We start from the raw sequence: 26,443 nt of genomic DNA on the forward strand, positions 1-26,443 counted from the left end.
GGCATTGGATTACAAGTTCACGAGAGCAGAATAGTTTAATCCTCATTTGAAACTTCTGTACAGTGCAAAGTACGCGTTTTGTAGTTTTCTTCCCCAACCTACCCCTACTAGTTTTCTTTCTTGTATAATGTACTCTAAAATGCAAATTAATATGGTGAAAATGATTTGCAAATTCGACATAAGCCATGTGAACTTTATTCCTGGCACCACTGTTTTACTCAGTAAGAAGTCACTTCTTCGTTAGACATCAATGGTACTGGCATTATTGTGGAGCCACGGCTTCCTCAGTTTAGCTTCAGGTATAACCGAAAATGGGCTGCCACACATTCTCAGGTAACATAAGGAGTACCGGCACTTGAGGCTGTGTCTGGACACATTGAATTGAGTTCAACCTCTAATGTGTGTGCAGTCAACTTAACAGAACCTTTTCATACGCCCATTGCACAAGTTCGACCCATTTCACTGGGTTTGCAGATATTGGATGACTTAAACTAACGATGGATTCCTCAAGGAGTTGTGCTGAAAATCTATCGGCACGACTTCGTGCGGCTGCAGGGGCGTGAATTAAGTGTCACGCCACAAAACGGCATGGCAGAAAAGTCATGCCAAACGTCGGCGTGACTCATTTATTCACGCTAAATTTTGGTGTGAATTTCCATCGTCCATGAGTGCGCTTTAAAAAAGTCGTGTGCAGCACTCAAAGAAATGTTAAGGGAACGTTGTCTTCTTTGAGTCGTAGTGCCACGCCAACTCGGCCCCTGGCTGGACAGTCCGCAGCCGTTCCTCAAAAGCTTTGGCGTGAATTTCCTGTCCTGCCCGCTTATCGCATCAATTTTCTCGTAGAACGTATAGTACGCAGTAATCCACATGGACTGCATCATGAATGCATTCATTGCTCCTGCTGCTGCAAGGCCGTGTGCCTTTGCTGACAGTCATGGACCATACACTGTTAATGCAAGTGTGGACCAAGTCCACGCTTCAAAGCGTGGACCAGCCAAGTCCACGCTTCAAAGCGTTGACCACTGCTTGGTCCACGCTTCAAAGGATGGACCACTGCTTGGTCGACACTACAAAGCGTGGACCATGAGTGGTCCTCGCTTTGAAGCGTGGACTTGGTCCACACTTGCATTAGCAGAGTATTTGCTCGACGCATTGTTTCCTCCTGGTTAAACTAAAGCGTAGTATTACCCTCTGTTTTCAAGCGTTATCGAGTTCAGATTGAAATCAAACGTAACAGGCTCATCCGCCAAGAATCCCCCTACATAAATGTATGAGGGAATTTCCCGAGTATGCTTCATTTCGACCGTAACTTTATGCTTTACTCTAGCATAGAGTTACGCTTTAGTTTTACCAGTGCGACCATTCAATTTTCGGTTTGAAGGTTGTGCCGTGGATGTCTCATGCGAGGCGAATGTCTGATGCAGCTCACCATAATCTTCCATCGTTGCCATCCTGGAGCTGCGACCGAAGGTAGTTGCGAGTACTACACAACATGGAATTGGACTACAGGGCTCTGTGGTTTCCTCGCGGCCAAGGGACTTTTGTGGTCGCGTTTCATCGAGAGCGTCCATCCACCATTCATTTGCCCAGTTCGTAAGGTAAGGGACAGTAAGGTAGTGTGCAGATTAAGAAATTCGCTTCAGAGCCGTTTTTCGATCATGACTCAGGTCATGACCTAAGGAAAGGCCTTAAACATCAAATTTATAAAATATGTTCATACACTGAAAATCAAATAGTGATACATCTCACCCTCTGAGGGGTGAGACACAACTGTCTCAACGAAAAAGGGTGATACTAAAATGTATCAACGAAGAAATGGTCGTACACGCATGTATCACCGTAAAAAAGGTCGTACACGAATGTATCACCGAGAAAAGGGTGATACTTCCCCAGTAAAACAAGGGCCAATCTCTCCTTTTCTCATCTTTTTTTCGGTGATACATTTGTGTACGACCTTTTTATCGGTGATACATGCGTGTACGACCATTTTTTTCGGCGATACATTTTAGTATCACCCTTTTGCGGTGATACATTTCGTACCGCCGAAAATTGGTGAGATGTCTCACCCTTCGAATTACAGTGTATCCTCATTGAACTTAGTACGACGTGGAGTCAGTCCAGTATCTATAACCCAGGATCACGCCACGATATAAGGCAACAACGAATAGAGTTGAAGGTAAAGAGAGCGGAATTAATGTTTTGTTTCTTTCAATGTATTCGGTTAAGTGGGGACCCTGGTGAAACTTTCAAGTAGGCTTCAAAATAATCCCAGGAAGTTGAAACTTTGCTTAATTATTAGGTTCATTATGGTGAGTTCCCAAAACAAAATTCAATCCAAAATGTTGAACAGTCTCTGAGAAAAGTGACTTTTTAGTGTTTTTGGAGCGTTGGGGAAAAATCTTCCTGCGTCTTTCATCGGGACGGAAAGTCTTGAAAACTTTTTTGGGTTATCCTAATGATGTATAGAAAAGATTTTAGTGACGGAATTTTCAAATTCAACTTCTGTCCTGAGATATGAGTTTTCAAATTTTAACAATAGAAAAAAAAGTGATTCCCCTCTTTTCAAACTTTTAGGTGTGTTTAAAAAAAAAGTAGGGCTGATATAAAGATTCCGTCACTAAAATTTGTCGACAAGTCATCAATGAATAGAGTCCATGCAAGACGACTCATGTAGGTGTCAACCAGGAACGCAGGAAGTCTTTCTACGACAAATTATTTTGTCGACTGAGCAAAGCTGTGAAGTTGAGCGTAGAAGCCAACGACAACTGATCTGAATGTTATTTCCTTCCAAATGATAAAGAAACTACCCACTTAGCTTAAGGGTGTACAACCTGTTGAATCTGAAACCTTCTATGCACATTTTTATCTATGAACTTTAAAAATACTATTTTTTGGAATTTTGGCGATTTTTTTCACCAGGGTCCCCCCTTAACCTGGAATCAGTCGTACTAAACATGGAATCGTTGGAGGGACGAAACACTAATATTTGACGTCTAGATATACCGAGAGAGCCAGCATAACCTAACCTGGAGGCTACGGACCACCTAAAATTTTCTACATTTCCTCTTTATTCACAATAAGCTGCACAAAATTTTTAGTTTCGAATCGGCATAGCCACCATACGACAAAAACTTATTTGCTCCACTCCAGTAGGCGCAATCTTCAGTTTGCAGAGTAAGTCGTGTCACAATAAACTCTCGTTGCAGGGCTACTACGAAGTTATCAATGGTACCGTCAGCATGCGCGTCCTCGACACCATGACAAAAGGATTGAGCATAGAGAAGTATACCTGGAAGGTCGGAGTCAGAATACACAACGAGCTGCAAGAATTGGTCGTTTGTGGTCTCTTCAAGGCTGAGCTGCGTCGAGTTGTTACGAAAAGAGGGAAAACTTCGTCATGAGGTTATTCGATTCAACTTGAACAGGTTCCGAAACAATAAATTCGGCTGCACCTCATCGCAATTTTAGCTGGCCAATCGATGTTAAGAATCTTGCGTGCCATCTGTCTATTGCCGGCATCAGAACAGCCCTAAATGAATGACAGCCCTCAGCGGGAATGACATCTCATCAGCGCCTCTCCTCTCTCGCTCTGAAAACAGACATAAAAGGGTCATTGTTTACGTTCTCTGCTTTTCTTGCGGTATCCTTGACTATTTAAAGGGCACTGGGGCATGCAAGGATCGGAAGTAAGAAAAGTCTTAATAGACTCACGCTGCAAGAAAAAGTGTGGATAGTACAACAAAAGTAAAACAAAAACTGTACACTTAAAGTACAACAGGGATTGTTGGCTGAGCGATAGCGAAGCCCGTTACTCCAGTGCGGTTGAAAAGTTGTGTCTGTCTGTCTGTGTGTCAGTGTGTGTACACTACTCCTCCTGAACGGCTCGGCCGATCTGGCTGAGACTTTGCAGGCTTATTAGGTATGTTCTTGGCTCGGCACACGCGAAATTTCACTCTCCTAGCTCAACTGGTTCAGTTTTTATAGCCGAAAAACACCTAAAAAACGGCGAAAAATCGAGTTTTCTGCAGGTAGATCACCTCTGTCTTGAAGAAAGGGGGTCTGGGGGGCGGGGCCCCCCAGCCTCAACAAGTTAAAAAGTGACAAGGGTCAAGATCGTGTTATCTGTAGATGAAGCAACTCTATCTAGAATTAAGGGGGGTCCCAGCATGCAACACGTAAGAAGTACCCGACGATGGACAAGCCAATGCCTGCCGAGGGCAGGCTAGCGCCGCAGGCCAAGGTAGGTACGCCAGACGCGGATTGGAGGAACAGGCCGCGAGACATCGCGAAGCCTGTTACGACAAGACGCGGTCTGGCGTAAACCTACCTTGTAGCAAGTACAGCGAGAATTGTACAGACCACAACGAGCCCTGGACTGCACAGCACTCGTCATGCCGGTTCCATTGTACTTCGTACAACAATTGTTGTACTTGAAAAGAACACTAAATTCCTGATTAAAAATTTGCCAGAAATTTGTGCACTTATGTTGTGGTTATACAGTGCATGATACGGTGCTCTTAAGGCATTGAGTTGTCAACACCTCGGGAACCTTGTAGAGTTCCTTAATTACAAGGTAGGTTTACGCCAGACCGCGTCTCGTCGTAACAGGCTTCGCGATGTCTCGCGGCCTGTTCCTCCAATCCGCGCCTGGCGTACCGACCTTGGCCTGCGGCCAGGGCTCTTCAAAAACGCCAATAGGGTCAGGGCGGGGAAGAACTGGACAGGGGAAGAACTGGACACCCCACATTTTACCTCAAATATCGTAGGCACAGGCTTAACAACTTTCACGTAATGTACCGCTGATGCCACGGAACAACTGATAGTTGTTATGACTGTGCATACAGTATTTGAAGTTAAATATGGGGTGTCCAGTTCTTCCCCTGTCCAGTTCTTCCCCGCCCTGACCCTACGCGCCGCTTGGAACTGGCCGCACAGCCGCCTCGGCCACGGACTGCGCTGGCCGACCGAGCCGGCCAAGCGCAGGCCGAGTCGGCCTGCGTCAGGCCGTGGACACTTGAACGGCCTGTGCTTGCCGCCTGCCGCCTGGACGCTCTCCTCAGATCCCCCCTCCACCGGCCAGCACCTGGCCGCTCGGTTAGTGAAGGGCCGGCTACGGCCTCCCTTAGGCCGCGGCCGCGTCAGCCTCCAGGCAGGTGGAGGGTGCCCCCCTCCAACCCCCGGACCATGCATGCGTTCCGTTCTCAGTGGCGGATCCAGGAGAAAAGTATGGGTTTTTGTCTACCTTGAGGAGAAACGCATGACCTTTTGCCTACCTTTCAGGTGGTATCTAAGTCAGGGGTCTCAGACACGCGGCCCGCGGGCCGCTCAGGCGCTTCTCGGGCCGCAGTGCGGCCCGCAGCGGGCCGCAATGGGAAAGATAGGCGAGAGACACAAGTCCAGGCCGGGCCGGCGACGGCGGCTGGCTCGTCTCCCTGCTGTCGAATGTGTCGAGCGGCCGGCAGTGAGGCTGTCTCTCTCGCACTCCCACGGTTATATGGGAGGGACAAGGACAGACAGTGTGCTCGCGCGGCCGACGTGAGCCGAGGCAGCAGAGAGCTGGCTCGTCGCCGCCGGGCCGCCGGTTCGAGCCCGGTGTGTCGCCCGCTGGCATCTATCCTTGTCTTTCCCATAGGAGTCAGTGAGAGCAGGAGAGATGGACGATGTGCTCGCTTCGTTTGGACGAAGGCAAGCAAAGCCAGCGCCGGTCAGCGCCGATTTCACACCTCCCCGGCCTACTCGCCTTATCTCCCATCTCTCTCTTTTCTCCCGGTGCGGCCCGCGGTCTTCCGCCAGTTTGAGACCCCTGATCTAAGTGCCATGGTAGGGGCAAAAGATCTGTGCCCCCCTGGGTCCGCACTTCTCCGTACTACCCCAGTCGATGCCAAATCACGACGCTAGAAGAATTTTCGAGAATTTTGCAATGTATTCTTTATTTCAAGGTAGAAAAGAGGTAAGAATATGGCAAAAAATAATTATTGTCAAATTTAAAAAAAAAAAGCTCTTTTTGACTAGAAAAATAACTGCACCACTTGATGAATGGCGCCACCGGTCACCGGGTCACCGCCACCAATTCACTATTCTTCTCCCTCAAGGGGTTCCGCTTCGTCGCCATCGTCCAAAGAAAGCACCTCCAAGCCGAAGGACTTGATGAAATCATTCAAAAACAGATAATCATCCACTGTGTCAGTGGCGAGGCATGTTCTTGTTGGGCTGATGAGGCGTTCTGCCCGACTAAACACACGCTCCACCGGCGCACTTGCTGCCGGTGTGGCCAGAATTAGTCTTGCGACTCTGCTTAGGGTGGGAAAAACGGCCGCCTGTGGACAACAAAAAATTCTATGTAAGGAATAAGTTAGGAATGGTGTCCTGCAACACTGTGAACCCATACGCTACTCGTCCATACGTGTGATGACTTCTGATAGCACAGGGCACAGGGGGCACTACTCTTCCACCATTGAAGGACCTCACTTGCTTTCACATTGAAATCCTGCAATAGCAGGTACTGCTGCACCTCGTCTTGGACGAGGCGCTGCTCGGCCGTATCCATGTCGATCAGACTGTTATATTCGTCATCGCTATCGACGCGGCGAACCCGGCGCCTTCTTGAGGCCGGCTGCTGCTCTCCCGATGCAGTCTCGCCGACGCCTGCGTCTGCCCGGCCTCGTCGCTCTAGACACATGGCTTGCTCGCCACAAAGGCGCCGAACTTCTGCCAAAACCTAAAAAAGGAAAGAGTGATTATTCATCCGTTTTGCAGCCGTGCACGTTTTGCACTTTGATCAGAGTTGATTTTAATTACTTGCGTCAGCTCTGTTCTCCTCAGACATATTCGGAAGAGATGCGAACTTTGGCCAGAAGAACAGGCCCATTTTGTGACGTAAAGATATATTTGGGGCCACTTTTCAAGTTCCGTCAATAGAGAGGCCCTGAACACAGCAATGTCCTCACTATCCTGCTGGTTGGCTGGAGGATTCTGGCAAACTTTGCCATAGGCCTTAATTTAACACTAGGGGTACGCGCCGTTTTGTTTGGGCGCGTAGTAGGCGAGCGATGCGTCTGTATTCTTGTAGAAGATGGTGAAGAATATGTGCAAAGTAAGGCCAATACAGGGTCAATGTGAAACTCAATTTTAAAAGTTTGGTCACAAATTGGTAAATTTTGGGGAAAGTAAAGGTCTGGGATGAAATTGGAAGTCATTTTCGTGATCAGCACACCAAAAACTGCAGGAAACGAAGTAAAACTCGATGTAAAAATTTTGGTCCGGAATTGGTAAATATTTGGAAAAGTAAAGGTCTGAGATGAAATTGGAGGTCATTTTCGTGATCAGCACACCAAAAACTGCAGGAAACGAAGTAAAACTCGATGTAAAAATTTTGGTCCAAAATTGGTAAATATTTGGAAAAGTAAAGGTCTGGGATTAAATTTTTGTGATTTTTGTCATTTTTGTAATCAGCACACCAAATACTGCAGGAAGCAAGGAAACACCGAGGAAATTTTGGTTCTAAATCATGTGATTCTAGTTGAAAGTATGGGTCTTCAGTTGTTAGGTTTTTTAAGAGCGTTTCCTGTTCATGGTGTCATGCCATGAACCCTGACCCTGTTACTCAGTCGAGAAACAATTAACAGCCAGCATTGAATTGCTTAATACGATTCACAAATACTTCAATTACCATTCGATATCTCCTTGTTACTGAACTTATGAATACGCAATGTTATTAGTAATACCTAAAAAGCCTTCCTCCCTTTTAGTTTAAACTAGTGGATTAAACTATATTGATTTATCTGCATTAATTAAAAAGAGACATATTTACAGGCAGGCTGATTGCAACTACTTTACGGAGAAGACCTTCTGTCAGATCCAATGAATCGTTTCATAGAATCCAATGTCGAGGCCACTTATTGCTAAACGCAAGTTTATTTTATTCATAATGATAGTCATGATGTGTTATTTAATCTTTGAAACAGTTTAGCAAAAGTATTTACCTAACATTCTGAGTAAATTAAAAAAAAAAAGCCAACTCAAACCATGACCAACACAAATTAGCAGTTGTCGCAGACAATGCATGATTAAGTTAAAAGAATTGTCTCATGAAATCATATGACCAAGTCAGTGAATCGTCTCATTGAATCTGATGTCAATGTCAAACCTTGAATGTGCTACACTCACTCATCATATGGTTTTCTTTAGGTTAGTACTATAGTAAACTCACAGCATTGCAATGAAGCCTTTTCCCAGAATCAGTGCCAAGAGTCAGCAAAGACTATTTATTTTGGCAAGATTAGCATCTGGTTTGTACTCATAGAATGTATTAATATATTTTCTAACTGTTATTGAGCAAAGCAAACAACTAAAGAATATAGTGTCTGAGAATATAAATGGAAATACACTCACAAAGGTTAAAAAGACCAAATCATTCTTGCAATTATCAAACACACTCCACTGACTAAAACATTTCCCCTGCAGCGGGGGAGGGGAGGGGGTGGACGGACGGACGAAACGCGTAATAATTGTCACTTTCATTTTCCGTATTTCACTGAGTTGACACTCCGGAGGGGTTTCAATCATTCTAAAATATCAAAAAACTATGACCGTACTCACTTCTAAGCCCTTCTGCTCTTTAGTTCGTTTTATTTGACAATGTTTTGCCAGGTCCCGTATTTAAGAGTCGCGGCCGCAAGTATGAGAAATTGCTACGAGCTGCCAACCACTGCCAACCTAACCACGCTAAGAACCTAATTCAAAAAGATGTTTTGAATATTTCAAACAATAGTTATCGTGAATATAAGATAAACTCCCCCTGGGGGAGATTTAGGAGCCTTCCGGTGCGAAATTTTGAAACTATTTGTGGGGTAGTTGCTGAGAAACGTGAGTGAGTTACAGACAGACAGACGACCAGACACTTTTTGGTACCCCCAAACACGGCATGGGCTCGCTATCGCTCGCCAAAAATCCACTCAATCTTCAAACAAGCTAGGGCCCGCCCTTCCGTCGAACCGAGTTGCCAGCTCCGCTTCGCTGCGCCGGCAACTCGGTTCGACAGGGGGCCGGCCCAGCTTGGCCTGCCGGCGGCCTTTTCTCGGGCCTTCGGCCCGCTCGCATCACACACACCGTGAGCGGGTAAAGCAAAGTTATCGATGTACCATCGTGACTTAGGCCCGCGCTTCTATTCACAATATGCAATAGTCCTTACACTTTTTACTCCAACTGTCCTTAGAATATGCCCATTTCATTTGTCTCTTAGCCCTCATTCCGAAAATACCCATATTTGCCATGCTACTGCAACTCCTTGCAATAGAGGCACAGCAGGAGCACAAAACGAGTCCGTCGCACTTTTTCCCATAACTCATGAAGGCGGGCTCCTGGACCCCCCTTCCGAACCCCCCTTGAAGAGGTCTTGCCAAGACCTATCGAAAACTTAAGTAAAAATTTTCAGTCGGTCGACCCCCTTTTTTGAAGATCCTGATGTGACTAATAGACGAAGTCGGGCTCCTGGACCCCCTTTCCAACCCCTCGTTGAAAAGGTCTTGCTGAGACCAATCGAAATCTGCAATAAATTTTTTTAGTCGGTCGACCCCCTTTTTTGAAGATCCTGATGTGACTAATAGACGAAGTCGGGCTCCTGGACCCCCTTTCTGACCCCTAGTTGAAAAGGTTTTGCTGAGACCAATCGAAATCTGCAATAAATTTTTTTAGTCGGTCGACCCCCTTTTTTGAAGATCCTGATCTGGCCAACATGTAAAAGCGGCCGATGGGGTCGGGACCAGGTCCATTCATCTTGTCTCGTCGCCCCGATTCCAAAAATACCCCTATGTGCCCTGCTAGCACTAATAATGGCGGAAATCCCCCTCCCGGTCATGTAAACCATGATGCACCTGCAGCAGCCCTTGTGCAACCCGGACGGGATTTGCACCACCGGATTATTTGTTTGGACGGTACTCCTGAAGTACCCTCCAAATCTGGTTACTCTAGCTCAACTCCTTCCTTGTACACAGACGCCAACAACAACAACAACAACACACAGACACAAAGGCAAATGCATAGGCCCTCCCCCTATTTTTTGAATAGAAGGGCGGGCCAAAAAGGGAAAATGGGTGAACGTTCAGCTGGATTACGTGATGTTTCTTTGGACACAACACCTAACCTAACCTAACATCTGTTCCTACCTAAGAAAAAAATAAACTTTTTAACAATCGATATGATAATGGCTGTCACATAAGCAGAAAATAGGAAGGTCTTACTGGCACAGTCTGCACAAGAGCACTACATGGAATGGCTTCCAGGATGCCCTTATATGATTTGATGTGACTGAGGTGAGCTGCATTCGGTACAGTGTTCTTATTAATAACCAGATTTAACAAGGTAAGGGAGAGTGGGGTAATTCCGGACGCTTTTTTTCTTTTTTGTCTTTGAGCTTGAATATGCTTCTTGGGTTAAATGTTATGACAGGAGAGTAAAGTATGGACCCTTACCTTCAAAATGGTATACATGAAAGCCAAATCTCAGCAACGGTTAGGGAGATATAGGCGCCTAACAAAAGCCCTGCACGTGTCCGGAATTGCCCCAGCCTGGGGTAATTCCGGACGACCTATGGGGCAATGCCGGACGACCTTAAAATTTGACACTACTCGAGCTTACTTTCGCTTGTTTTGATGTGAGGCGTGCTTTTAGTAGGCGTACAAGGACATTTGCTGCGAACTGAAGTGTTTGATTATTACTCAAAGCATATTATAAGGAATAATTTGTATCAAAACCCCTAAATTGACAACACTGTCTAGAGTAAAGCTCTTAAACATAGCTGCAATGCTATTTTTCGTTCTTTCTTTATCCTTCTTGGGTGGGGATGCATGTCCACAATTTTGAACCCACTACCTTAACATTATGCGGGAAATTGAAGAAAATAACCCTTATTGTCCGGATTTACCCCACAGGTAGTGAAAACCTTTGATGTTCAACTGTAAGAAAACGGCGAGCCATACGAGCACTCCTGAAACGCCAAAGTAAAGTCCAATGACCATATAATATGATAAAATTTTAGTCATGGGACTGAACTTGACGGTAAGGTACGATAAGTACATGGAAATAAGAGGGAAAGATGCAGCTTTTGCCTATTTTTGATGGTACTCAAATTTCGTGAAGCGACCACAGGCAAACGGTTTGACCTCCTACTTCGGCGATTTGGAATTCTCCTTTTAAACTGATTATCTTCCTCTGTTAGGCGGGCTTTTGAGTTATCTTCACTCAAACCCAGTGAAAATCGAAGTGTCCGGAATTACCCCGTGTCCGGAATTACCCCACTCTCCCTTATTGAAAGAAAATCCTAAAAGGATTTGGTCGGCCCACCGTTAGTTTTTTATTTGCACAAGAAAATATGTATCATTTTGGGCGTTTTTCTTGAATTCTCAAACCAACTTTCTCAGTTTGGATCCAAGCTTATGTCCCGCGAGGAAATAAATTTTGTCTTGTCGAGACGATTTCATTGATATATAGAAAAGTCATTTTGGACAAATTTGAAAATTTACCCTAGTTTCTCTCATACACCTGGTAAATGTCACAACACCCGATCTGGTTACTGCAAACTGATTATCTGGTAAGAGTTACTAGGATTCTCGTACGAGTAACTAGTACTCGTTTAACTAGGATTGGTCTGGTACTTTTAACCAGAATTCTTTTTCGGTGTTAGGCAGGACAATTTAGAATCAATTGCAATGTATCTCACAGATACTAATTCAGGTATTGAACTTAACGTTTTCTGTTTCTTCATTTTTAAATAATTTGTTTTGTCACTTAGTCAGAAAGTTAATTATTTATTGATCATTCCAGTCTTGACTTTGCCGCCTCAACGAAATCCAAGAAGACCATTGATCCACTCACAAGAAGTTTTAGCTAAACTCAAAGAGCAGCTGTCAAATTTAGCATGCTGGACAAGAATGGATGGCGAAGTCAGTATAAAAGAAAAACGAAAAATATAACCCAGAAGTTGGTTTTGTCAAATATTTAAAACTTCTTTTTTTTAAAATTTAGGTTGAAATAAGTCGAGGCACAAATGGGTCGAATTTGTGCCTTTTAAAGGACACTCACAGGGACAGCTCCTCTAGATTGCTGGGTGCTATACAAAAGGCACTAATTCCACAGCACATTAGAGCGAATCGGGCGCTCACTTATTCTGGTGGCAATGGAGAGTCTGTGGGAGCATGAGACTAGGACTTTAATGGATAAGCAACGGAGGCGGCTGGGGCCTCCGTCTTGCGATTTATGCAGCTCGATTTGCGTAACTTGGATCCTGATATTCCCCATAAATTAAGTATTTTTGGAAAGAGGACACTTCAAAGTATCCTGTAAATTCAAAAGAGTTGCAACTTTCCCGCCCCAATTGGAATGGGAGCCCGCTTTACCGCGCTGCAACCCGATTCGGCAGGGATCCGGACCGGGTAGCCACCGCCAGCTCGAACAGTCCGAAAACGACCTTTTCATATTTTGCGATTTAAAGCTTTCCCGTCGACTCTGACTCGAATTTCGGTGATAATAATCCACAAAATAATTTGTTCGATAAGTTTCTATCGATTCCGCACGCTTTTACGCGTATTTCGAGTATTCATCGAAAGGGTTAACGGACCATCACAACAGACGAACATAACCACCAAACCAGCGCTCGGCTGCGCGCGGCCTGCAGGAGCCTGAGTCCGACAATTCGCAAAGGTAGGTGGTTTTACGGGATGATTCATCAAAATAACGTTCCATTTAACTAATATAACACCCGCTGCGCCTATTTTCATTCGGTTTTGGCCCGGTTTCGTCTTATTTCGACTAATTACGTGCGTTCTGCGGAACAGTGCACGAGCCTACCTCAACTTCGACGTCCAATCTAACGTGGGTTGTTTTACGGGATGATTCTCCGAAATAACGTTCCATGTAACTAATATAAGACCAGCTTCGCTTATTTTCATTCCGTTTTTGCCCGATTCTGTCCGTTTTCGACTGAACACGTACCAATTATTCAGAAAATCAGAGATTTTGGCCCCAGGTTCAAATGCAGGGGGCGTATTATCGTAAAACGTGGTAAAAGACATAGTGTAAAACTCGAACCACCAGTATCAGGATGCGTATTCAGAATTTCAGCTTTCATAAGTGCGCGAATTTTGATCAGGATTTCAGACATGTTTCTGACATTTTGACAAAATTTACAAGAGTGATCTGGCGCCCAATTTTTTCTGTCGTAACCTACCACCCAAAGAACACGCCTATAAATTTTGTTTTAAAGAAGAAAATCAAAAGTTTGACCGTTGTAATTTTTTGAAATGTCAAAACCTTTTCTCTTAGTTTTTTCGGAAACTGCATCTTAATATCGCTTACAAGCGCTCAAATGGCACAACAACAATAAATGGCAACTTCACATAGTGAGAAATATGCTTGGGACCCCCCGTCTTTGCCAAAAAGAACGTTTGACTAAAAAAAAACCTTTTTGGCTGAGCGATAGCGAAGCCCGTTACTCCAGTGGGGTTGAAAAGTTTTGTCTGTCTGTTTGTCTGTCTGTCTGCGTGTGTGTGTGAGTGCACTACTCCTCCTGAACGGCTCAGCCGATCTGGCTGAGATTTTGCAGGGTCATAAGGTATGTCCTTGGCTCGCCACACACCAAAATTCAGCTTTCTATCTCAATTAGGGTGGGTCGAAAATCCCAGAATTAAACGGCGTATGGTTTTGTTTGCAGTTGACCATATTAGAAAAGAGATCCCACAATGCTGCGGTCTGGTGACGTCACCTTCCATCTCTTTGGAGGCTCCAAACTTGGGTCTAATAGTGAAAAATGGCACTTTTGGCCCTACAGGGACCAAACCATGGATCGCCCAGGATGCGGCTATCTCGCGATGGGTGCGGAATACGTTCCTTTATATTCCTGCAAAGTCTGGGCGATGTGGCTCAACATCTTGGTTAAGCCCGGGCACTTGTTTTAACGCTAAAACAAAGTTGCAAAACACTAAAAATTGGATTTAAGGGTCTATTGTTCGCTCAAAGGTCCCATATACTTACATGCATGGAAAGGGCTCAAAAAATGTAATTTTTTGGTATATACTAGCCAGGGGAAGGCCTTCGGCCTCGATGCTGAGCTGGATTCTGCTGGAGATGGTAATGCATTTTTATCAGTAGTAAATTTGGATGTGTTTATTTTGAAAATGAGCCTCTTTTCTTTTGGGGGGGTGATAGCCAGGAAGTATGCTTTTGCGCAAAGGATTGTGATTCGGCAATGGTTGGTTTCTCCTTGAATCGACGGAAGGCTATTTAATATTCTAAAACTAAATGTTCCAACCAATCCTAACCTAACCTAACGGGCTCGTGACAGATCTTACTCTACTCGTGACAGATCTTACCCTACTCTCGACAGATTTTATTCTCAAACTAAATGGTCCAACCAAACCTAACCTAACCTAACGGGCTCGTGACAGATCTTTCTCTACTCGTGACAGATCTTTCCCTACTCTCGACCGATCTTATTCTCAAACTAAATGATCCAACCAATCCTAACCTAACCTAACGGGCTCGTGACAGATCTTTCTCTACTCGTGACAGATCTTACCCTACTCTCGACAGATCTTATTCTCAAACTAAATGGTCCAACCAATCCTAACCTAACCTAACGGGCTCGTGACAGATCTTTCTCTACTCGTGACAGATCTTTCCCTACTCTCGACCGATCTTATTCTCAAACTAAATGATCCAACCAATCCTAACCTAACCTAACGGGCTCGTGACAGATCTTCCTGTACTCGCGAAAGATCATACCCTACTCGCGACAGATCTTATTCTCAAACTAAATGGCCTATGAAGCTTGGCGTACGACTATGGAGCTTGGACTATTGAGCTTGGACTATAGAATATGGACTATGGAGCTTAGACTATGGAGCTTGGACTATGGAGCTTGGACTATAGAGTTTGGACTATGGAGCTTGGACTATAGAGCTTGGACTATAGAGTTTGGACTATGGAGCTTGGACTATAGAGCTTGAACTATAGAGCTTGGACTATGGAGCTTCGACTATGTATACGCATATGAATATAGTAAAAATAAACAGAGGAAGATACCTTTGTAAACTAAAGGTATCAGGGGGGGGGGTCGGACAAATGAGCTATTCAAAATCCCAAACAGGGTGCTTCGCTTCGCTCAGCAAATAACTTTGTGATCGGACGAAAATTGTTGCCAGGGCGAAACTTTACACATTTCTGCAAAAGCTCAAAAACACTAAAAAGTGATCTTTAGGAGAATATGTATTGCCTGTGAATCCAATATGATCATACAGTTCGAAAGATCTAAAAAAATGCAAAATTTTGGTATATAAAGTTTTGTGATTGGACAAATACTCGAATAGTTGCAAGATAATTAACAAGCAAAGCGAAGCAAAGCCCTTGTTAGGCAAAAGATGGCACGACGAACGTTTACACTTTCTTCTATAATTAACTACAAATCGAGTTTTTGTCCATTCACAAAACTTTATATACCAAAATTTTGAATTTTTTTAGATCTTTCGAACTGTATGATCATATTGGATTCACAGGCAATACATATTCTCCTAAAGATCACTTTTTAGTGTTTTTGAGCTTTTGCAGAAATGTGTAAAGTTTCGCCCTGGCAACAATTTTCGTCCGATCACAAAGTTATATATACCAAAAAATTACATTTTTTGAGCCCTTTCCATGCATGCAAGTATATGGGACCTTTGAGCAAACAATAGACCCTTAAATCCAATTTTTAGTGTTTTGCAACTTTGTTTTAGCGTTAAAACAAGTGCCCGGGCTTAACCAAGATGTTGAGCCACATCGCCCAGACTTTGCAGGAATATAAAGGAACGTATTCCGCACCCATCGCGAGATAGCCGCATCCTGGGCGATCCATGGTTTGGTCCCTGTAGGGCCAAAAGTGCCATTTTTCACTATTAGACCCAAGTTTGGAGCCTCCAAAGAGATGGAAGGTGACGTCACCAGACCGCAGCATTGTGGGATCTCTTTTCTAATATGGTCAACTGCAAACAAAACCATACGCCGTTTAATTCTGGGATTTTCGACCCACCCTAATCTCAATCCATTCGGTCATGTTAGCCAAAAAACACTAAAAAACGGCAAAAAAAGACAACTTTTTAGGTACTTTCAACTTTGTGTCACGTTTCATATCGTTTCATATGTTTTTGAGGCTGCTGATGACGAAAATAGAACCCGTTCGGAACCCCGACCGAAAGTTGAATCCGATTGGTGTAGATTTTGATGACCGAATGCTATTTTTGAGGGGATCACGCCCATTTCCACGGTGTGCCTAGGGAAGCAGCCTGCCGAAGGTAAGTTAGCGCCGCAGGCCAAGGTAGGTGTATACGCCAGGCGTGGATGGTCGAAACTGGCGCAGCATCGCGAAGCCTGTTACGACAAGACACGGTCTAGCGTACACCTACCTTGTATTGATTGAAGAGAAATTACGAATTCCATACGCTTCGGGGTCACTCTAGCAGTCAGCAAAATAATGGGGATGGCAATCCATAAACACCACAGTTATTGTCAAAAAGCTCTTTTAGTTACCTTAGTGTTTCCCCAAGAATTGACTCTACATTGGTCCCGTGCATTAAAAATGTTAACCTTGTCTGTCTCTGAAACCTACGTGTTCTTGCTGTTTAATGCCTAATTTCTTGTAATGCTGAAGTTGACCTCGAAATGGATCCAGAGTGATAAGACAGACACCAGGATAACATTTCAACGCACAGGACCTATATCGGTCCCACTTAGTCAATATTCGGAGAAACACGTACATAAAGGGCTTTTTTGTCAATATCTCTACTGTTAATGGATTATGGTATATTTTTAGTAAAAAACTTTTTTTTTTTTTTTTGGCAAAGGCTGGGGGTCCCAAACATGTTTCTCACTACATAATGTAGCCATGTAAGTACTGTTTTCAACCCATCTAAGCGCCTAAAGACGCAAATTTAAAAAAAATAAACTAAAAAATATTAAAATTTTACTTGAAATTTCAAAAAATTACTCTACAAACCGAAGAGCGTACATTGTATGCTCTAACTGGAGCATGCCTGCAAGCACGCTCTAACTAGCGCATGCCTGCCAAGCATGCACTTACCAGTGCATACATGCCATGTACACGCTAACTGATGCAGGCAACTTCCTACCCCTTTTGCGCTAGATGCATGCTTCAGTTAGCGTGTACATGGCATGTATGCACTAGTAAGTGCATGCTTGGCAGGCATGCGCTAGTTAGAGCGTGCTTGCAGGTATGCTCCAGTTAGAGCGTACACTGTAGAAAAAAATCGACGGGAAAAGGTACAGGCACAGTCTGGTAGACAATTTGCCTGGTACCACCGTACCTCAGCCAGTACGGCTTTTGGGGTACGGAGTACGGCTTTTCATAACATGGGCTCTTATGGGAACCACGGTTTTTGGGTACAGTTGCTCTGTACACCGTGAGGTACGGTCTAGCCGTACCTTTTTCCTTGAAATGTACGGCTTTTTTAACAGAGTACAATGTACGCTTTTCGATTTGTAGAGTACTGCGGACAAAGTTTTAATTTCAGTCCTTTTTTTTTTTTAAACAAAAAAATACGATTTCAAGAAATCCTAGGAGTCACGAAGTCAATATAGTTATTGTGTAGGAGTGTGGAAAAAGGAAAAAAGTTGTGTAAAAGGGATAGGGGGTGGTTTAGGTACGAATGGCAAGGGTATCAATGTGGTCGATGTGCCACCCGTCAAAATTTAAACTTGGCAACAAAAAGAAATCAAATCAAAATGCCGTAAAATTCGAAAAATTCCAATGCTAATGTATTCCACACTGGAACATCTTTGAAGTCAATCATTATTAAAATGTTCGTGGGGGAAAGGAGGCAGTAAATTAACTTTCGCGGGTTGGCAACAATCTTCTCGGCAACTGCGCCCTTGCGAAAATAGCGAAGCCGAAAACACGAGTAGTCGCGCATTAAAACTGCTCCGCCATTGTTGCTCACGTTGAATTGTTTGGCTTGTTTCAAAAGGCGGTTCTCTAGTCATGTTTTCTTCAATTATGTGTAATAGTTCTCATTCACAACGTAATAACACCACGACGGTTGGTTTGACAAACTTTATAAACTCAGTAGGGATGGTTTCGAATCGCAGGTGAGTCTTGTTCGAGGAACATGAGCACTGAAAGTCGCGAGGTGGAGCGATGTGGTCATCGTGCTAACTGAATGAAAAGAAACATCAAACAAATGTTCCGCGCATGAGCAAAGACATTCCCATTAAAAATTTTCATCAGGCAGTGCCAATGAAAAGACTGCGTCCAAAAAACCCTCTTGTGCTATTGTTACATCTGTTCTATCACGGTCGCGGAAAGTTTTTTATTCGCACGTCCTTTTTCAAAGCAGCGACCGTTTTTGGGGTAACCTGTACACAAGCGAAAAGGAGCCATGCTATTGGTTGGGTTTGGCTCGGCTCCCCCCTCTCTCTTCCCTTTTCGTTGACGAGTCGAGCTTTGCTATGGAAACAGTGATTTTGACGGCAATTTTCTCAAAATTTATCGCTAAGATTTCAACCATACTCCAGAATTGAAATCACGTCTCAGAATTCTACCAGTCTGCAAAATCTCATCAAAATCGTACAGAGAAGTTTCGACTTGCATAAGGGGCCACGCGATCAAATCCCAGCGAGGCTGAATCCTGGGGGATACTCTAAGGCTACTTCGTGCCTAATAATAATTATTGGAGTGTTTTTCTTTGTGATAGGCAACGATGGAAGAAAAAATTGAGAGCCGGATCTGAGCAAGTACGTTTTGGACCATGGTGGTTTGACTTGGAATGCCCCGAACGTTCAAATTAAAGGTCCCCGCTGGTGTGGCAATGAATAACCTGCAAGAGTCGCAAAGATTCCATAATGTTGGTGGCCGTCGTCTTGTCTACGTCAACCAACAAAAACCACGTCAATTTCTGAATTGAGCTCAGTATTATGAAAATCAGAGTTTGCCTCGACACTTTCGACGCAGCTGCGTTGGAAAGAACTTTTCGAAAAGTGAGGTGCTTATTTTTTGTCCGCCGTCCGAAGGGAAAGGAAGTAGTGCGTTGTTAAGCGCGCAATAGCGTAAGATTGAAATAATCTTAAAAACTGTCAAGCTGTGTGAACTCTTAAGTATACTTGAGGCGTCCTTATCAAGAGCGATTAGTGTGATAAGGAGGTTTGAACCACACACGACAATGTTGAATACGAAACTGTACCTGCGAAGAGACGAACCAATGAGGAGACTGTCATAATAAATGATCTACACATTTGTACGCTTAATCTACACTGCAAATCCAAGTGTAGGACAGGTCGACCCTTTAAAGCGTCGACCAGTTTGTCCTACGCTTGCAAGTGGCGACCACTTGTGTCCGACGCACAGTGAGACTACGAAATGCGAAAAAAGTGGTTATAATAAAAGGGGCCTCCACACTGTTATTCAAATTGCGATAACCACCGTATATATTTTGCAATAAAAAACTTATCACATTTTTTTGCTATAATGACAACTAAATATCTGCAATAAAAAAATTATAGCTAAATTTTGCAATAAAGTATCACATTTTTGCGATAATGACTACAAAGAAAATGCAATAAAAAGTTATCGCAGAAAAAATGTGATACAAGTTACTACAAAACGCTCCATTATCGCAAAAATTATGGGGTGGTTATTGCAAAAAAAGTGTAATAACAAAATTATCGCACTCCAGGATGCGATAAATCGTGGGAATCGCAAACTCGGTTTCATCGCAAAAATTTGTAGTAAAAGTATCGCAAAATGAATGACAGTGCAAATCAACAAAATAATGGGAGTGGTCTGTTAGTGGTCGGCTAAGAAAGAAGAAATTGGGGGGCCAGATCTAAGCAAGTACCTTTTGAACCATGATGGTTTGTCTTGGAATGCCGCATGCCAAAAGTTGACAAGATTCGCCCGAAAATACTCTCCAGCTTGTGAGGGTTTTGGGTCAAAGCTTGCCAAATTTTGGCATTCAGAACATCTTGCCAAATCTGTGTTTAGCAGAAATCGATACAGCTCACCAGTACCAGCTCTTCGACACTAGCAACTCTTTCCCACGACATAGTCCAGGCAAACATTACATTTGTGGTGGACAAAATTGCTAACAAGCTGCAATTTTGGGATTCGATAGAGTTCATATTGTAGAATAACATACCAAAAATCCCAAAACTTTTATCGACCACATTGGCCGCAATCAGCGTTCAATGTTCAAAATTTACACTTTTCGAACGGCGGCTAACTTTTTACCTATTTGTCCGATTTCACTGCGGTTTTGCTCGTTCAATGCAACATTGAACGCTCTTGAACTAATATAAAGACGTGTTTCGTCGTCAGACTAAAACTATCCACGCTAGAAGGCACAAACTGTCAAAAAAGGGATTTGGTTAAAGCTGCAATTTTGGTTTTTCGTATTTTGTGGCGAAATGCGGGAGCGATTTTTAAAGTACCCCTTTACAACTCGTGTAGATCGTTCTATTGCGCACAAGAAAGGTCATTATGCATTTCAGGCTACGACGTACGGTTTAAGTCCTACGGGGACGGAAGCGGCGCGCCACGGCGCTCTGCGGGCGGCCCGGGCGCCTTGCTGCGCGCCGCTCCGCGTAGCTCGCCGCGACCGCCTAAAGTGACACTTTTGACGTCGCAATGAAGGAAACCGAAGCCAGTTAGAACAGAATGGTGAACGGGATATTGTTCTACAGCGCCGTCGCTTTCAGTGTCTCTTTCGGAAAAGTTATGCCAAGCTCCGTTCCGCGGGATATGCGCCTCAAAGTCGGTGTGATAGCGCGTTTGTGTCACTTTGGGCGAATTCGTCACATTTTCGGCTGCTTCGCAGCGAACTTGCAAGTCAACAAATGGCCCGAGCCCCAGCCATCTGGCAAGCCGCATAGGGAACTCGAGCCCTTGCTCGAGCCTCCACGAGGCAGTGGAGCGTCTACTCTGGCTGTCCACACTCTAAAAATAGTTACAGAATTTTGTATCATTTTTGATGCAGGATTTTGTATCACCTGCATTGGTTACAAATATTTGTATAAGTGATATAGAATTTTGTAACAGATGTGCCGGTTACAGAAAAATGAATCATTTTGGACCTTGATACAGAAATTTGTTACATGAAGGTTACAATATTATGTTTGTAACATAACTGATACAGAAAATTGTAACTGGGTACTTAATTCTGTATCAGAGATAAAAACATAATGTTTTAACGGCATAATTGAACAGCAGTGCCCATAGAGACAAGTTAAACTTAGAGTTTTCATGTGCTTTTATTTTTCCCGACTCTGAATAAGAGATTCAGTCTCGTGTATGCTTGGCTGGCAAGGCCTCCGTCCCTTACTGCGCGCGTCTCAGGTCACCGGCTACCTGCGCCGCTCCCTCCACGGCGTCCGCACAGCGCAGTTGGTAGCGTAGCGGGCCGCCAACCCAGAGTTTAAGGTTCGATTCCCGACTTCTCAGAGTACATCTGGGAAAGTTGTTACTCGAAGAGTGGCATAAGGACCTTCACTCAGACCCACGGAGACTACGTTCGAACAAAATTCTCATTTTGAAGCTTGATTTGGAAGAATAACGACTGTTTACAAATTTTGTAACCGTTACGAAATTCTGTAACCAAGTTACAAAGAAAAAAATTGTATCCATCGTGATACAAATTTCTGTAACACATGTTATTGAAAAAGCTGCGTAACCATGTTACAAAATTCTGTACTGATTTTCTTTAGAGTGCATCTCTAGGGTGTTGGCATGAAGCGGTAGCATCTGCACAATGTTACCCAATATACACTCTAACAATTATACAGAATTGATACTTATTTATTTGATCACTTGCAGGCTGCCCATAGAGTCCAGCTCATCTTTAGGGCTGTGCACTTAAGTTGGTAACCTGTGTAGATATTGTATATATTCATTGTATACATTCCTGCCACGATAGATCTTTACAACCATCCTTCAAAAGCCGCAGGCATCGTAGTGTAACTATGTAGGTGAACATGCTACCCACCTACTCGGAGCTCCTGCTTCCCTTAGGCAACCGAACGACGACCGACGACGACTCTCCACACTGTCATTCATTTTGCGATACTTTTACTACAAATTTTTGCGATGAAACCGAGTTTGCGATTCCCACGATTTATCGCATCCTGGAGTGCGATAATTTTGTTATTACACTTTTTTTGCAATAACCACCCCATAATTTTTGCGATAATGGAGCGTTTTGTAGTAACTTGTATCACATTTTTTCTGCGATAACTTTTTATTGCATATTCTTTGTAGTCATTATCGCAAAAATGTGATACTTTATTGCAAAATTTAGCTATAATTTTTTTATTGCAGATATTTAGTTGTCATTATAGCAAAAAAATGTGATAAGTTTTTTATTGCAAAATATATACGGTGGTTATCGCAATTTGAATAACAGTGCACGGGGAAGTGGGTGCAGGTGGCTTTTCGTGCTTCACGGTTTAGCGGAAGCCTGAAAAAGACGACTTCCAGATCGGGAGTTTTTGTCAAGAACATTGAGCCTCTAACACAGGGTAGCATGGGCAAGATGCAGAAGGAGTGCGGGTTGGGCGTGGGCGTTGGCGTCATGCGTTGGCGTCATGCGTTGGCTCAGTGGTCAGGACGTGGTGAGAGCTGGGACTAAAACAATCGATGGCAGATCCTGAATCAGCTGAGGAAATGCGTTGTATAGTTGTGTTATAATACATCGACCTGTAGAGACGCACTGGCGATGCTACACGGTTAACGTGTCCACACCCGTCCTTGTTGAGGGAAACGTGAAATAACCAGAACACACGTGGCAATCGTGTGAACGACAGGCACGCCAAAAGATTCATCTAAAGTTTCAGTTCAGACAAGAAAAGGGAAGAGTATTGTTCATGTTTTAATAACTGCGAGGCGGCGGTGAACTGTAGAGGGGGTAGTAGGGGCGGCCCACCACTTACATCGTCAAGAAGACACCTGAATATTCGGCCAGAACCATGGTTTGCGTCACTTGTTCGGTTCGCACTGGTGAGGGGCGCCGCGCCGCGGGCCAGAAGGTGCGTGTCGTGTGAGTTGCCGCTTTGCCCCCAAACACAAAACCACTGTGTGCCTCGGGTTTCAGATATCGGAGAGGGCTCAAATTTGGTGGACCTTTATATTTCTTGACATGCTCTTTCAGAAAAACGTCGAGTCGAAGAAAAAAATCGTTTGATGCACCCTACCTGGACAAGTGTGGATTGCTCATGGCTTCCGCCACATCTACCACTATCTCGGCTCATCTTGACAAGTCTTAATGAAAGCGAGACGAACACAGGAGCTTTGACAACTAGTCAAATTTCAGCCTAGTTCCACTGGGTGTGGAACTAGTTAAACTAGGGGTACGCGCCGTTTTGTTTGGGCGCGTAGTAGGCGAGCGATGCGTCTGTATTCTTGTAGAAGATGGTGAAGAATATATGCAAAGTAAGGCCAATACAGGGTCTTCGGTAATGAAAGGGCCGGAATTAATGTCATTTTCGTGATTATCTTACTGAAAACTGCAGGAAACAATGTGAAACTCAATTTTAAAATTTTGGTCACAAATTGGTAAATTTTGGGGAAAGTAAAGGTCTGGGATGAAATTGGAAGTCATTTTCGTGATCAGCACACCAAAAACCAGTAGGAAACTATGTAAAACTCGATGTAAAAATTTTGGTCCGAAATTGGTAAATATTTGGAAAAGTAAAGGTCTGAGATGAAATTGGAAGTCATTTTCGTGATCAGCACACCAAAAACTGCAGGAAACTATGTAAAACTCGATGTAAAAATTTTGGTCCAAAATTGGTACATATTTGGAAAAGTAAAGGTCTCAGATGAAATTGGAAGTCATTTTTGTGATCAGCACACCAAATACTGCAGGAAGCAATGAAACACCGAGGAAATTTTGATTCTAAATCGTGTAATTCTAGTTGAAAGTATGGGTCTTAAGTTGTTGGGTTTTTTAAGAGTGTGTCTTGTTCGTTCATGGTGTCATGCCATGAACCCTGACCCTATTACTCAGTCGAGTAACATTTAACAGCCAGCATTGAATTGCTTAATACGATTCACAAATACTTCAATTACCATTCGATATCTCCTTTTTACTGAACTTATGAATACGCAATGTTATTAGTAATACCTAAAAAGCCTTTCTCCCTTTTAGTTTAAACTAGTGGATTAAACTATATTGATTTATCTGCATTAATTAAAAAGAGACATATTTACAGGCAGGCTGATTGCAACTACTTTACGGAGAAGACCTTCTGTCAGATCCAATGAATCGTTTCATAGAATCCAATGTCGAGGCCACTTATTGCTAAACGCAAGTTTATTTTATTCATAATGATAGTCATGATGTGTTATTTAATCTTTGAAACAGTTTAGCAAAAGTATTTACCTAACATTCTGAGTAAATAAAAAAGAGAGCAAACTCAAACCATTACCAACACAAATTACCAGTTGTCGCAGACAATGTATGATTAAGCTAAAAGAATCGTCTCATGAAATCATATGACCAAGTCAGTAAATCGTCTCATTGAATCTGATGTCAATGTCAAACCTTGAATGCGCTACACTTACTCATCATATGGTTTTCTTTAAGGTTAGTACTATAGTAAACTCACAGCATTGCAATGAAGCCTTTTCCCAGAATCAGTGCCAAGAGTCAGCAAAGACTATTTATTTTGGCAAGATTAGTATCTGGTTTGTACTTATAGAATGTATTAATATATTTTCTAACTGAGCGATTCTCACGTTTCGGGGTAGTTTCGTTTCTTCTGACTCCTGTGCCCAAACGAGCGCAGATATCGACATGGGGTTTGTTTCTGATGTTAGGGAGGGCCATTGCCCACTAAACGCACACATTTCGAAAAGTTCACGTTCGTTGGTTTGGTCTACGTAGCGTTTGGAATACCCTAAATGTAACTTCCGTGATTGTCCAAAGAGAACATACTCGAACTTTCCGCCCCCAGTGTGGCGGTGTGGTTCGAAAATGCTGCCAACTGTCGATGGGGATTCGAAGCTTGGCATGTCTCGAGCTAATTTCGACCGAAGACCAATACGCCAGACTTCTTTCAAAGGTACTTATGCTGCAACGAAAAATGTCCTCCGTATATTCAATTTCACTACACAAATTTCGAAAAGGCAGCTCTGGACTTCTCCCCAAGCCAAACTTTAAACTTTCCATGACACAAGCCATCAAAGTGGAGTCCCTGGGATATAATTGCATGGGTCGCGGAAATCTAAGATGCTGTACACGGTCTCAAAGCGGGCTAGAGCATTATAAAATGGCGTGTATCAACAATTACCTGTAACTTCCGTGGCACCCTTCACCCAATGTTGCAGCAGCACTAGGTGAAAAAATTTTCCGCTTAAATGTCGGGCTTAGAGTATCATTTGACCCTGGAACGACTTTTAAGCCACAGCAAGCCCGAGTCAGCCGTTAAAGCCGATTTTCACACTTTGTAACTTCCGTGATAACGTAATTTCCGTGATCAAAACACCCACTAAAACGTATGGGAATACCTTATGGCTCATGTTTTTAGGAAGGTAGTACAAGGTCTTTACTATAAATACCATTGCCATAACTCTAGTATCATCCAGGACCCCAATAATCAGAAAAACTTAATTGGATATTTCTCACTTTCGGCGAATCAGAGACGCCAAAACTACCCCGAAACGTGAGAATCGCTCAACTGTTATTGAGCAAAGCAAACAACTAAAAAATATAGTGTCTGAGAATATAAATGGAAATACACTCACAAAGGTTAAAAAGACCAAAACGTTCTTGCAATTATCACACACACTCCACTGACTAAAACATTTGCCCTGTCGCGGTGTAGCGGGGGAGGGGGGAAGGGGGCGGACGGACGGACGAAACGCGTAATAATTGTCACTTTCATTTTCCGTATTTCACTCAGTTGACTCTCCGGAGGGGTTTCAATCATTCTTAAATATCGAAAAACTATGACCGTACTCACTTCTAAGCCCTTCTGCTCTTTAGTTTGTTTTATTTGCCAATGTTTTGACAGGTCCCGTATTTGAGAGTCGCGGCCGCAAGTATGAAAAATTGCTACGAGCTGCCAAGCACTGCCAACCTAACCACGCTAAGAACCTAATTCAAAAAGATGTTTTGAATATTTCAAACAATAGTAATCGTGAATATACTAGTCAAAGTCAGAGACTTTTAAGGCTTCGCTTTAAAGAATATTGGAGACTCCGCATTGCGGAGTGTATGAAAAGCTGCTGGGGTGATGTCGTCGGTGGGAGTCGGTTGTCCACTTGAATGCCACAGATTGATTTTCACTGATTTTCAATTTCCACATATACGCTTATCTTGACACAGAAGTCACCACATGCGACGCACCACTCATATCTCTTTCATTCTGCTCATCTCCTGTCTCCTTATGATTTTCACATGTAGCTTTTTCC

General features: G+C 43.5%; 2 protein-coding genes across 3 annotated transcripts in view; one reads left to right on the top strand and one right to left on the bottom strand.

Annotated features, from left to right (window-relative positions):
- The first annotated feature begins 1,400 nt into the window (after positions 1 to 1,400).
- LOC117642864 lies at positions 1,401 to 3,726 on the top strand. The gene is made up of 2 exons (XM_034381467.1): positions 1,401 to 1,598; positions 3,207 to 3,726. The coding sequence occupies exons 1-2, from the start codon at positions 1,401 to 1,403 to the stop codon at positions 3,399 to 3,401; spliced, it is 393 nt and encodes a 130-aa protein (XP_034237358.1). The 3' UTR covers positions 3,402 to 3,726.
- A 2,257-nt stretch (positions 3,727 to 5,983) lies between these two features.
- LOC117639150 overlaps positions 5,984 to 26,443 on the bottom strand; it is a 55,666-nt gene continuing 35,206 nt past the window's right edge. The window contains exons 1-3 of one of the 2 annotated variants that reach the window (XM_034374538.1): positions 6,799 to 7,073; positions 6,404 to 6,718; positions 5,984 to 6,317 (exon numbers count right to left, since the gene is read on the bottom strand). In XM_034374538.1, coding sequence (XP_034230429.1) covers positions 6,075 to 6,317; positions 6,404 to 6,679 — 519 coding nt within the window. In that variant the 5' untranslated portion in view covers positions 6,680 to 6,718; positions 6,799 to 7,073 and the 3' untranslated portion in view covers positions 5,984 to 6,074. Of the gene's footprint in view, positions 6,318 to 6,403; positions 6,719 to 6,798; positions 7,074 to 26,443 lie in introns of those variants that run through there. The other variant, XM_034374527.1, reaches the window with a different exon arrangement.

The sequence above is a fragment of the Thrips palmi genome, unplaced genomic scaffold (assembly GCF_012932325.1).
Source record: "Thrips palmi isolate BJ-2018 unplaced genomic scaffold, TpBJ-2018v1 HiC_scaffold_1, whole genome shotgun sequence".
NCBI classification, from domain to species: Eukaryota; Metazoa; Arthropoda; class Insecta; order Thysanoptera; family Thripidae; genus Thrips; species Thrips palmi.

What these genes read in the sequence shown, in the direction of transcription:
- LOC117642864 (XM_034381467.1), top strand. Translation starts at nt 1,401, where the DNA reads ATGCGAGGCGAATGTCTGATGCAGCTCACCATAATCTTCCATCGTTGC. An exon ending in TCATTTGCCCAGTTCGTAAG is followed by an intron (nt 1,599 to 3,206) that starts GTAAGGGACAGT and finishes CTCTCGTTGCAG; the next exon opens with GGCTACTACGAAGTTATCAA.